At 58.3% G+C, this 12,612-nt stretch overlaps 2 protein-coding genes across 2 annotated transcripts in view; one reads left to right on the forward strand and one right to left on the reverse strand.

Annotated features, from left to right (window-relative positions):
* The window catches only part of SART1 (spliceosome associated factor 1, recruiter of U4/U6.U5 tri-snRNP), a 15,603-nt gene extending 8,840 nt beyond the window's left edge, over nucleotides 1-6,763 (forward strand). The window contains exons 10-15 of the mRNA XM_084224043.1: nucleotides 109-112; nucleotides 2,040-2,130; nucleotides 3,530-3,665; nucleotides 4,507-4,596; nucleotides 5,474-5,595; nucleotides 6,582-6,763. Coding sequence (XP_084080169.1) covers nucleotides 109-112; nucleotides 2,040-2,130; nucleotides 3,530-3,665; nucleotides 4,507-4,596; nucleotides 5,474-5,595; nucleotides 6,582-6,600 — 462 coding nt within the window. The 3' untranslated portion in view covers nucleotides 6,601-6,763. The remainder of the gene's footprint in view (nucleotides 1-108; nucleotides 113-2,039; nucleotides 2,131-3,529; nucleotides 3,666-4,506; nucleotides 4,597-5,473; nucleotides 5,596-6,581) is intronic.
* Nucleotides 6,764-6,835: 72 nt separating this feature from the next.
* Nucleotides 6,836-12,254, reverse strand: EIF1AD (eukaryotic translation initiation factor 1A domain containing; the record flags this gene model as incomplete). The annotated part of the gene is made up of 6 exons (XM_084224044.1): nucleotides 12,207-12,254; nucleotides 11,987-12,080; nucleotides 11,054-11,162; nucleotides 8,876-8,984; nucleotides 7,991-8,035; nucleotides 6,836-7,139 (listed from the first exon to the last, which is right to left on the reverse strand). Exons 2-6 carry the CDS (start codon nucleotides 12,071-12,073, stop codon nucleotides 6,836-6,838), a joined length of 654 nt encoding a protein of 217 aa, XP_084080170.1. The 5' UTR covers nucleotides 12,074-12,080; nucleotides 12,207-12,254.
* Nucleotides 12,255-12,612: the final 358 nt, after the last annotated feature.

The raw sequence follows: 12,612 nt of genomic DNA on the forward strand, positions 1-12,612 counted from the left end.
TTTGGGGTTTTACAGCGGGATTTGGGGGAAATATGGGGTTTTTTGGGGTCCCTCAGTGAGGTTTGGGGTCTGTTTGAGGAGGTTTTGAGGGGTTTGGGGTTTTTATAGGGGGGTTGGGATCTGTTTGAGGAGGTTTTGAGGGGTTTTGGGGTCCCTCAGTGGGGTTTGGGGTCTGTTGGGGGATCCTAGGGAGTTTGGGGTTTTTACAGCGGGATTTGGGGGAAATTTGGGGTTTTTTGGGGTCCCTCATTGGGGTTTGGGGTCTGTTGGGGGGATCTGGGGAGGAGTTTGGGGTTTTTACAGCAGGATTTGGGGGAAATATGGGGGATTTTGGGGTCCCTCATTGGGGTTTGGGGTCTGTTGGGGGGATATGGGGGGGGAGTTTGGGGTTCTTACAGCGGGATTTGGGGGAAATTTGGGGGTTTTTGGGGTCCCTCATTGGGGTTTGGGGTCTCTTGGGGGATCCTAGGGAGTTTGGGGTTTTTACAGCGGGATTTGGGGGAAATTTGGGGTTTTATGGGGTCCCTAAGTGAGGTTTGGGGTTTGTTGGGGGATCCTTGGGGGAGTTTGGGGTTTTACAGTGGGATTTGGGGGAAATTTGGGGGGATTTGGGGTCCCTCATTGGGGTTTGGGGTCTGTTGGGGGATCCTTGGGGGAGTTTGGGGTTCTTATAGCAGGATTTGGGGGTTTTTGGGGTCCCTCATTGGGGTTTGGGGTCTGTTGGAGGGATCTGGGGGGGAGTTTGGGGTTCTTACAGCAGGATTTGGGGGAAATTTGGGGTTTTTGGGGTCCCTCATTGGGGTTTGGGGTCTGTTGGGGGAATCTGGGGGGGAGTTTGGGGTTCTTACAGCAGAATTTGGGGAAAATCTGGGGGTTTTGGGGTCCCTCAGTGGAGTTTAGGGTCTGCTTGAGGAGGTTTTGAGGGGTTTTGGGGTCCCTCAGTGAGATTTGGGGTCTGTTGGGGGGATCTGGGGGGGAGTTTGGGGTTCTTATAGCAGGATTTGGGGGAAATTTGGGGGTTTTTGGGGTCCCTCAGTTGGGGTTTGGGGTCTGTTGGGGGGATATGGGGGGGAGTTTGGGGTTTTTACAGCGGGATTTGGGGGAAATTTGGGGGTTTTTGGGGTCCCTCAGTGGAGTTTAGGGTCTGCTTGAGGAGGTTTTGAGGGGTTTTGGGGTCCCTCAGTGAGGTTTGGGGTCTGTTGGGGGGATCTGGGGGGGAGTTTGGGGTTTTTACAGCAGGATTTGGGGGAAATTTGGGGGTTTTTGGGGTCCCTCAGTGGGGTTTGGGGTCTGTTTGAGGAGGTTTGGAGGGGTTTGGGGTCCTTATGGGGTTTTGGAGTCCCTCAGAGAGGTTTGGGGTCTGTTAGGGAAATCCCTGTGGGAGTTTGGGGTACTTAAGGGGGTTTAGGGGGCTCTGGGGTTTTGGGATTTTTTTGGGGGGTTTGGAGTCCTTAAAAGTGGAATTGGGATGATTATGGGGGGGTTTGGGATATTTTTGAGAGATTTAGGGTTTGTATGGGGGGGTTTGGGATCATTCTGGGAGGGTTTGGGGTCTGTTTGAGGGGGATTTGGGGTCATTATTTGGGGTCTTTGGGATCTTTTTTGTGGGGTTTAGGGTCCGTATGGGGGGTTTGGGATCCTTTGTGAGGGATTTAAGGTTTGGGGATTTTGGGGTCATTTTGGGGTCTGTTGGAGGGGGTTGGGATCCTTTTTGTGGGATTTAGGGTCTGCATTGGGGGCGTTTGGGGGCTTTAGGGTCACGATGGGGGTTTGGGATCTGTATGTGGGGGGATTTTGAGGGATTTGGGATCAATCTGGGGGTTTTGGGGTCTGTTTGAGGAGGTTTTGAGGGGTTTTGGGGTCATTCTGGGGGTTTTGGGGTCTGTTTGAGGGGATTTTGAGGGATTTGAGGTTTTTATGTGGGGTTTAGGGTTTGTATGGGGGGTTGGGGGTCATTCTGGGGGTTTGGGGGTCCCTGTGGGGTTTTGGGGGATCCCTATGGGGTCTCAGGTCCCCCCGGTGTCCCCTCCTGTCCCCAGGGCTGTTGGAGACCACGGTGCAGAAAGTGGCGCGAGTGAAGGCCCCGAACAAATCCCTGCCCTCGGCCGTGTACTGCATCGAGGACAAGATGTGAGTGTCACCTGTGTCACCTCAGTGTCACCTCAGTGTCCCCAATGTCACCTCAGTGTCACCTCAGTGTCACCTCAGTGTCACCCCCACAAACCTCCATCACCCCCCCTGTCCCTGCCCTCGGCCGTGTACTGCATCGAGGACAAGATGTGAGTGTCACCTGTGTCACCTCAGTGTCCCCAGTGTCACCTCAGTGTCCCCTCAGTGTCACCCCCACAAACCTCCATCACCCCCCCTGTCCCTGCCCTCGGCCGTGTACTGCATCGAGGACAAGATGTGAGTGTCACACATGTCACCTCAGTGTCACCACTGTCACCTCAGTGTCCCCAATGTCACCTCAGTGTCACCTGTGTCACCCCCACAAACCTCCATCACCCCCCCTGTCCCTGCCCTTGGCCGTGTACTGCATCGAGGACAAGATGTGAGTGTCACCTGTGTCACCTCAGTGTCCCCAGTGTCACCTCAGTATCACCTCAGTGTCACCTCACTGTCCCCACTGTCACCTGTGTCACCTCACTGTCCCCAATGTCACCTCAGTGTCCCCACTGTCACCTGTGTATTACCTGCATCATCCCTTGTTTTGCCTCCTCTGTCACCTGCAGCCTCCCAATGTCCCCAATGTGTCCCCATGTCCCCAGGGCCATCGATGACAAGTACAGCCGCCGGGAGGAGTTCCCAGTGGTGTCCCCAATGTCCCCAGTGCTGTCCCCAGTGTCCCAAATGTGTCCCAATGTCCTCAATGCTGTCCCTAATGTGTCCCCAAATGTCCTCAGGGCCATCGATGACAAGTACAGCCGCCAGGAGGAGTTCCCAGTGGTGTCCCCAATGTCCCCAGTGTGTCCCCAATATCCCCAATGTGTCCCCAATGTGTCCCCATGTCCCCAGGGCCATCGATGACAAGTACAGCACCGGGAGGAGTTCCCAGTGGTGTCCCCAATGGTGTCCCCAATGGTGTCCCCAATGTGTCCCCAATGTCCCCAATGTGTCCCCAATGTCCCCAATGTGTCCCCAGGGCCATCAATGACAAGTACAACCGCCGGGAGGAGTTCCCAGTGGTGTCCCCAATGATGTCCCCAGTGTGTCCCCAATGTCCCCAATGTGTCCCCAATGTGTCCCCAGGGCCATCGATGACAAGTACAGCCGCCGGGAGGAGTTCCCAAGGGTGTCCCCAATGTCCCCAGTGGTGTCCCCAATGTCCCCAATGTGTCCCCAGGGCCATCGATGACAAGTACAGCCGCCGGGAGGAGTTCCCAATGCTGTCCCCAATGATGTCCCCAGTGTGTCCCCAATGTCCCCATTGTGTCCCCATGTCCCCAGGGCCATCGATGACAAGTACAGCACCGGGAGGAGTTCCCAGTGTGTCCCCAATGTCCCCAATGTGTCCCCAATGTGTCCCCAGGGCCATCGATGACAAGTACAGCCGCCGGGAGGAGTTCCGGGGTTTCACGCAGGATTTCAAGGAGAAGGACGGCTACAGGCCCGACGTCAAGATCGAGTACGTGGACGAGACCGGCCGCAAGCTCACCCCCAAAGAGGTGGCGTGTCCCCAACCTTCCCACGGTGTCCCCAAACCCCCCACGGTGTCCCCAACTCCCCCCACGGTGTCCCCAGCTTCCCCACGGTGTCTGCAACCCTCCCACAGTGTCCCCAACACCCCCACGGTGTCCCCAAACCCTCCACGGTGTCCCAAACACCCCATGGTGTCCCCAAAACCCCCACGGTGTCCTCAACCCCCCATGGTGTCCCCAAACCCCCCACGGTGTCCCCTACTGTCCCCAAAATGTCCCCAAACCCTCCCGAGTTACCCCAAAGTCTCCCGCACACCCCTGGTGACCCCAAACCCCCTCCAGTGTCCCCCTGATGTCCCCAGGCCCCCAATGTCCCCCTGCTGTCCCCAATATCCCCCCAGTGTCCCCAATGTTCCCCCAGTGTCCCCAATGTCCCCCTGTTGTCCCCAGTGTCCCCAATGTCCCCCTGCTGTCCCCGCTGTCCTTGATGTCCCCAATGTCCCCCTGCTGTCCCCAATGTCCCCCTGCTGTCCCCAGTGTCCCCGCTGTCCCCCCACTGTCCCCAGTGTATCTGCGCTGTCCCCAATGTCCCCCTCCTGTACCTGATGTCCCCCTGCTGTCCCCGCTGTCCCCAATGTCCCCCCGCTGTCCCCAGTGTCCCCTTGGTGTCCCCAATGTCCTCCCGCTGTCCCCAATGTCCCCCTGCTGTCCCCACTGTCCCCAATGTCCCCCCTGTCCCCTCAGTTTCCCCAATGTCCCCCTGCTGTCCCCAATGTCCCCCCACTGTCCCTGCTGTCCCCAATGTCCCCCTGCTGTCCCCACTGTCCCTGCTGTCCCCAGTGTCCCCAATGTCCCCTGCTGTCCCCAGGCCTTCCGGCAGCTCTCCCATCGTTTCCACGGGAAGGGCTCGGGGAAGATGAAGACGGAGAGGAGGATGAAGAAGTTGGATGAGGAGGCGGTGAGGGGGATTTGGGGGGGATTTGGGGGGAATTTGGGAGATTTTGGGGGGATCTGGGACATTTTGGGGGGGATTTGGGGATTTTGGGGGGGATTTGGGGCTTTTTGGGGGGGATTTGGGGCTTTTTTGGGCAGATTTTTAGGGGATTTTTGGGACCCCCCCATGCTGCCATTGGGGTCTCCACTCCAATTTTGGGGTCTCCACTCCAATTTTGGGGTCTTCACTCCATTTTTGGGGTCTCCACTCCAATTTTGGGGTCTCCACTCCAATTTTGGGGTTCCCAGGATAATTTTGAGGTCGTTGGCCCAAATTTTGGGATCCTCCAGCCTGATTTTGGGGTTCCATGGAGCCTTTTGGGGTCCCATGGAACATTTTGGGGTCCCCCCCCCAGCTCCACTGGAGAATTCCAGCCCAATTTGGGCACCTCCAGCCCCAATTTTGGGGTCTCCCCGTGGTTTTGGGGTCTCTCCGTGGTTTTGGGGTCTCCCCATGGTTTTGGGGTCTCCCCGTGGTTTTGGGGTCTCCCCGTGGTTTTGGGGTCTCCAATACCCCAGCAAAGGGATCGGGGGGAATTCCCTTGGGATTTTGGGGTTTTTTCCCCTGGATTTTTTTGGGGAATTCCCAGACTTTTTGGGGTCTCCCTGATTTTGGGGTCCCCCTCTGATTATGGGGTGCAGCCCCCAAAGAAGGGGAGCCCCAATGTCCCCTCAGTGTCCCCTCAGTGTCCCCTCAGTGTCACCCCGGCGACGGCAGCCCCCAAACCCCGGGGGGGTTTCCTTTGGGATTTGGGGAATTCTCCGGGGTTTTTTTGGGGTCGTTCTCGGGGTTTTTGGGGTCCCTCTGATTTGGGGGTCCCCCCCTGATTTTTGGGGCGCAGCTGCTGAAGAAGATGAGCTCCAGTGACACCCCCCTGGGCACGGTGGCGCTGCTGCAGGAGAAGCAGCGGGCGCAGAAGACGCCGTACATCGTCCTGAGCGGCTCCGGCAAGAGCATGAACGCGTGAGCGCCCAACTGGGAGCACTGGGAGGGACTGGGATGGGGCTGGGGGGCACTAGAGGGACTGGGAGAGAACTGGGATGGGACTGGAGGGGATTGGGAGGGACTGGGGGGGAACTGGGAGGGATTGGGAGGGACTGGGATGGGGCTGAGATGGACTGGGATGGACTGGGGGGGGACTGGGAGGACTGGGATGGACTGGGATGGAGAGGAATAAACTGGGAGGGACTGGGGGGGACTGGGATGGGGCTGGGGGGCACTGGGGGGACTGGGGGGGACTGGGATGGGACTGGGATGGGGCTGGGAGGGACTGGGATGGAACTGGGATGGGGCTGGGGGGGACTGGGATGGACTGGGGGGGACTGGGAGAGAACTGGGATGGGGCTGAGATGGATTGGGGGGGACTGGGAGGGACTGGGATGGGGCTGGGGGGCACTGGGGGTATTGGGAGAGAACTGGGATGGGACTGGGGGGGATTGGGAGGGACTGGGGGGGAACTGGGAGGAATTGGGAGGCACTGGGGGGCACTGGGGGGACTGGGAGAGAACTGGGATGGGACTGGAGGGGATTGGGAGGGACTGGGATGGACTGGGATGAGAGTGGGATGGGATTGGGGGGGACTGGGATGCAGTGGGAGGGACTGGGATGGAGTGGGAGGGACCAGGAGGGACTGGGGGGGGACTGGGATGGACTGGGGGGAGTGGGATGGGAACTGGGAGGGACTGGGATGAGACTGGGATGGACTGGGGGAGACTGGGAGGGACTGAGATGGGACTGGGAGGGGAACTGGGATGGAGAGGAATAAACTGGGAGGGACTGGGATGGGGCTGGGGGGCACTGGGGGGACTGGGAGAGAACTGGGATGGGACTGGGAGGGACTGGGATCAAACTGGCATGGACTGGGAGGCACTGGGATGGAACTGGGATAAACTGGGAGGGATTGGGAGGTACTGGGACACTGACACCCACCCCGCCCCTTTTCCTTCCAGGAACACGATCACCAAGTGAGGGGACACCTGGGGACACCTCGGGGACATTGTTGGACACCCTGGCGACATTTTTGGGACTCTTCAGGGACACCCTTGGAACCCCGGGGACACCTTGGGGACACCCCGGGGACACCCCTGTCCCCCTCCGCCCCCCTGGGGACAATAAAGGCCTCCGGGAGTCACTTTGTGTCACCGCGTGTCACTGGGAGGGGGGGAGGGGACACACAGAGCCACCCCAGTGCCACCAGCGTCCTTTATTGGGGAGCGTCCCCCCCCCGCCCCGTGTCCCCCCTGTCCCCCCTGTCCCTGTCCCCAGTGTCACTCGTGTCCTCTGTGTCCCCCGTGTGTCCCCAGCTGCCGTGCTCCGAGCTGGCCCCGGTGTCCCCAGCGCTGTCCTTGGTGTCCTCGTTGTCCCCAGCGCTGTCCTCGCTGTCCCCGGTGTCCTCCTGGCTGTCCCCATCGCTGTCCCCCGTGTCCTCCTCGCTGTCCCCAGAGCTGTCCCCGGTGTCCCCAGGGGTCCCCCCCCGGTTGGTGTTGACAAAGAGCCCCTGCTCGTCACTGGGGGGGTGACACGGGGGGGTCACGGTGTCCCCAAAGTGCCACCGTGTCCCCAAAAGTGTCACCATGTCCCCAAGCGTGACACCGTGTCCCCAAAGTGCCACTGTGTCCCGAAAGTGCCACCATGTCCCCAAGGGTGACACCGTGTCCCCGAAGTGCCACCATGTCCCCAAGGTGCCACCGTGTCCCCAAAAGTGTCACCGTGTCCCCAAGGGTGACACCATGTCCCCCAAAGTGCCACTGTGTCCCCAAAAGTGTCACCATGTCCCCAAGGATGACACCGTGTCCCCGAAGTGCCACCATGTCCCCAAAGTGCCACCATGTCCCCAACTGTCCCCTTGACCCCTTTAACCTCCCCCAATTCTGATCACCCCCCATAATTGTCCCCATTAATGATTCCCAATTAACCCCCCCTAATTAACCCTCCCAATTAACCCCGCTAATTATCACCCTCCCAATTAACCCCGCTAATTATCACCCCCCCTAATTAATCCCCCATTCTTACCCCCCAATTAAGGTCCCGTTATTGTCCTCATTAATGAACCCCAATTGATGTTAATTATTGCCCCCCAATTAACATCTTCATTATCCCAAATTAATTAAGATCCCATTAGTGCCCCCCAATTAACATCTTCATTATCCCAAATTAATCAAGATCCCATTAGTGCCCCCCAATTAACATCTTCATTATCCCAAATTAATTAAGATCCCCATTCGTGCCCCCCAATTTAATTATCCCAAAGTAATTAATCCCCAATGATCAAATTCAAATTAAATCAAACCAAAAATCCCAATTAACATCCCCATTACCACTCCCCAATTAATTAATTAATTCCCCCTAATTAACTCACCCCTCCTGAGGGTTTTTCCTCTCCAGGGGCGCGAAGGCCTCGGGCCTGGGGGAATTTTGGGGAATTTTCGGATCTTTTGGGATATTCAAGAAAGTTTTGGGGGATTTTGGGGCATTTATGGGAGGATTTGGGGGAATTTTGGGGAGTTTTGGGGGAATTTGGGGTTTTTTGGGGCTTTGGGTATTTTTGAGTCTTTTGGGATATTTTAGGGTTGTATTTTGTGTGGGTTTTGGGGGATTTTTGGGGGGATTTTTGGGATCCTATGGCAGTTTGGGGGGTTATTTTGGGGATATTTTGGGGATATTTTGAAGTTTTGGGGTTATTTTGGGGGTTTTGAGGGGTATTTTGGGGTTTTGGGGTTATTTTGGGGGATATTTTGGGTTGTTTTGGGGTGGTTTTTTTGGGTTTTGTAGGGTATTTGGGGGTATTTTGGATTTGGGGGGTATTTTGGGGGGGTTGGAGGGTATTTGGGGGTATTTTGGATTTGGGGGGTATTTTGGGAGTTTTGGGAATTTTGGGGGGTATTTTTGGGGTATCTTTGGGGGTTTGGGGGTATTTTTGGGGTATTCTGTGCTATTTTTGGGGTATTTTCAGGGGTTTGGGGGTATTTTTTGGGTATTTTGGGGAGTATTTCGGGGGTATTTTGGGTTTGGAGGTATTTCGGGAGTTTTGGGGTATTTTGGGTGGGTATTTTGAGTTTTGGGGGGATATCTTGGGGTACTTTGGGTTTGGGGGGGTAATTTGTGTTATTTTGGGGATATTTTTGGGGTTTTGGGGGGTGTTTTGGGTGTTTTTTTGGGTATTTTGGGGTTTGGGGGATATTTTGGGGGTTTGGGGGATATTTTGGGGTATTTTGGGTTCTTTTTGGGGTGTTTGGGGCCGTACCAGAGCCCCTGGCGCTGCAGGGAGCGCACGTGGGGCGGGAGCAGCACCAGGGAAATTTCAGCCTTGACCTTGGAGCCCTCCAGGATGGGATCGACCAGCAGGAAATCACCTGGGGACAGACAGACAGACAGACAGACAGACTGACACTGAGGGGACAGCAGGAAATCACCTGGGGACAGACAGACAGACAGACTGACACTGAGGGGACAGCAGGAAATCACCTGGGGACAGACAGACAGACACTGAGGGGACAGCAGGAAATCACCTGGGGACAGACAGACAGACACTGAGGGGACAGCAGGAAATCACCTGGGGACAGACAGACAGACAGACTGACACTGAGGGGACAGCAGGAAATCACCTGGGGACAGACAGACAGACACTGAGGGGACAGCAGGAAATCACCTGGGGACAGACAGACAGACAGACTGACACTGAGGGGACAGCAGGAAATCACCTGGGGACAGACAGACAGACAGACTGACACTGAGGGGACAGCAGGAAATCACCTGGGGACAGACAGACAGACACTGAGGGGACAGCAGGAAATCACCTGGGGACAGACAGACACTGAGGGGACAGCAGGAAATCACCTGGGGACAGACAGACAGACAGACAGACACTGAGGGGACAGCAGGAAATCAGCCGGGGACGGACAGACAGACACTGAGGGGACAGCAGGAAATCACCTGGGGACAGACAGACAGACACTGAGGGGACAGCAGGAAATCACCTGGGGACAGACAGACAGACACTGAGGGGACAGCAGGAAATCACCTGGGGATGGACAGACAGACAGACACTGAGGGGACAGCAGGAAATCACCTGGGGACAGACAGACACTGAGGGGACAGCAGGAAATCACCTGGGGACAGACAGACAGACAGACAGACAGACACTGAGGGGACAGCAGGGAATCACCTGGGGACAGACAGACAGACACTGAGGGGACAGCGGGAAATCACCTGGGGACAGACAGACAGACTCTGAGGGGACAGCAGGAAATCACCTGGGGACAGACAGACAGACACTGAGGGGACAGCAGGAAATCACCTGGGGACAGACAGACAGACAGACACTGAGGGGACAGCAGGAAATCACCTGGGGACAGACAGACAGACACTGAGGGGACAGCAGGAAATCACCTGGGGACAGACAGACAGACAGACAGACTGACACTGAGGGGACAGCAGGAAATCACCTGGGGACAGACAGACAGACAGACACTGAGGGGACAGCAGGGAATCACCTGGGGACAGACAGACAGACAGACAGACTGACACTGAGGGGACAGCAGGAAATCACCTGGGGACAGACAGACAGACACTGAGGGGACAGCAGGAAATCACCTGGGGACAGACAGACAGACAGGGGGACACAGGGACAGTGCCCGGGCTGGGGAGGGGGTGGCCCGGGGACAGTGGGGGAGGGCAGGGTGGCAGCGCCAGGGTGACAATGACAGGGAGGCAGTGACCTGGTGGCACCGCCCAGTGCCCTGGTGACAATAGCACGGTGACAACGGCGCAGTGACAATACCTCGGTGGCAGTGCCAGGGTGACACAGAACAATGACAGGGTGACAATGAGGGTGGCAGCGACAGGGTGACAGTCACACAGTGACATTGACACAGTGACAATGACACAGGGACAGTGAGAGGATGGCAATGAGGGTGGCAGTGGCAGAGTGACAATGACAGGGTGACAATCACACAGTGACAATGACAAGGTGACAGTGGCACAGTGACACAGTGACAATCACACAGTGACAATCACACAGTGACAATGACACAGGGACAGTGACACAGGGACAGTGAGAGGGTGGCAGTGTCACCTCTCTTGATCCAGGTGTGCCGCTCGAAGCGCAGTGACAGTGACAGGGTGACAATGACAAGGTGACAATCACACAGTGACGATGTGACAGTGACACAGTGACACGGTGACAATGACAGGGTGGCAATCACACAGTGGCAGTGACAGGGTGACAATGATGGTGGCAGTGTCACCTCTCTTGATCCAGGTGTGCCGCCAGAAGCGCGGGCGCAGTGACAGGGTGACAATCACACAGTGACAATGAGGGTGGCAGTGACATGGTGACAGTGACAAGGTGACAATCATACAGTGACAATGACAAGGTGACAGTGGCACAGTGACAGGGTGACAATGGTGGTGGCAGTGTCACCTCTCTTGATCCAGATGTGCCGCCGGAAGCGCGGGGGCATGCTGGCCAGGAACCGCGTCCCCTCCGCCGTCTCCACCTCGTGCAGGTTGTTCCCCGGTGTCCCCAACACCTGGGGGACACGGCCGGGCGCGCTGTCCCCTCAGGGTCCCCTCTGTCCATTCAGTGTCACCCCCAAGTCCCCTTGTCACCCCTGTCCCCATGTCCGGCTGTCCCTTCTGTGTCCCCCCGGCCCAGAGCTTTGTCCCTGCAATGTCCCCCCAATGTCCCCACATCCCCCTGCCCTGTCCCCTCTCTGTCCCCACCGTGTCCCTGCAGTGTCCCCAATGTCCCCAATCCCCCCATGTCCCTCCCAATGTCCCCCCAATCCTGCCGCTGTCCCCAATCCTCCATGTCCCCCCGTTGTCCGTCTGTCCCCCCGCTGTCCCCCTGCTGTCCCTCTGTCCCCCTGCTGTCCCTCTGTCCCCCCCGCCGTCCCTCTGTCCCCCTGCTGTCCCTCTGTCCCCCTGCTGTCCCTCTGTCCCCCCGCTGTCCCCCCGTCCCCGCTGTCCCCCCGTCCCCCCGCTGTCCCTCTGTCCCGCTGTCCCTCTGTCCCCCCGCTGTCCCTCTGTCCCCCCGCTGTCCCCCTGTCCCCCCGCTGTCCCTCTGTGCCCCCGCTGTCCCCCCGCTGTCCCCCTGTCCCCCCGCTGTCCCGCTGTCCCTCTGTCCCCCCGCTGTCCCCGCTGTCCCCTCGCTGTCCCCTGTCCCCCCGCTGTCCCCCCGCTGTCCCCGCTGTCCCCCCGCTGTCCCTCTGTCCCCCCGCTGTCCCCGCTGTCCCCCCGCTGTCCGTCTGTCCCCCCGCTGTCCCGCTGTCCCCCCGCTGTCCGTCTGTCCCCCCGCTGTCCCGCTGTCCCCCCGCTGTCCGTCTGTCCCCCCGCTGTCCGTCTGTCCCCTCACCCTGACCACGCTCTGTCCCTCCGCGGGCTGCACGCGCTCCTCCAGCAGCTCCCTCACCACGTGCTTCCGCTTGGTGGCGCGCGACATGGCGGGGCTGGGGGGACACGGGGGGGGCGCTCAGGGACCCCCGGGATGGGGGAGGGGCGGGGGGGGCTCCGGGACCCCCCGGGACCCCCCCGGGACCGCCCGGCCCCGCCCCCACCGCGCGGCGCGCGCTCACCTGCGGCGGCACTTCCGGGTAGAGCGGCGACGGCTGTGACGTCACTTCCGGAAAGGAAGGCGGGAACTGCGCTGGCCACGCCTTCCGGAAGGAGGAGTATCTCACAACGTCCGCCCACAAAAGGGGCGGGGCTAGTAGAGATGAGGGTGGGCGTGGCCTAAACGAAACCGCGCTCGTGAGGAATAAATGGCTGAGTTTGGGGGCGGGGCCAGAGAAGAGGGCGGGACTTTCACCTTCATAATAAGCGTGCTTATGCAAATGAGAGGCTAGATCATTAAGGGCTTCATGCAAATCAGATGATATCCCGGTTTGATGCAAATGAGAGCTTATTTGGGGCGGTGCCATGCAAATAAGCGTGAATACATGCGTAATCCATGGGCGGGGGTATGCAAATGAGGATCTGGGA

Source organism: Fringilla coelebs (genome assembly GCF_963513975.1).
Source record: "Fringilla coelebs genome assembly, chromosome: 33".
Classification (NCBI taxonomy): Eukaryota; Metazoa; Chordata; class Aves; order Passeriformes; family Fringillidae; genus Fringilla; species Fringilla coelebs.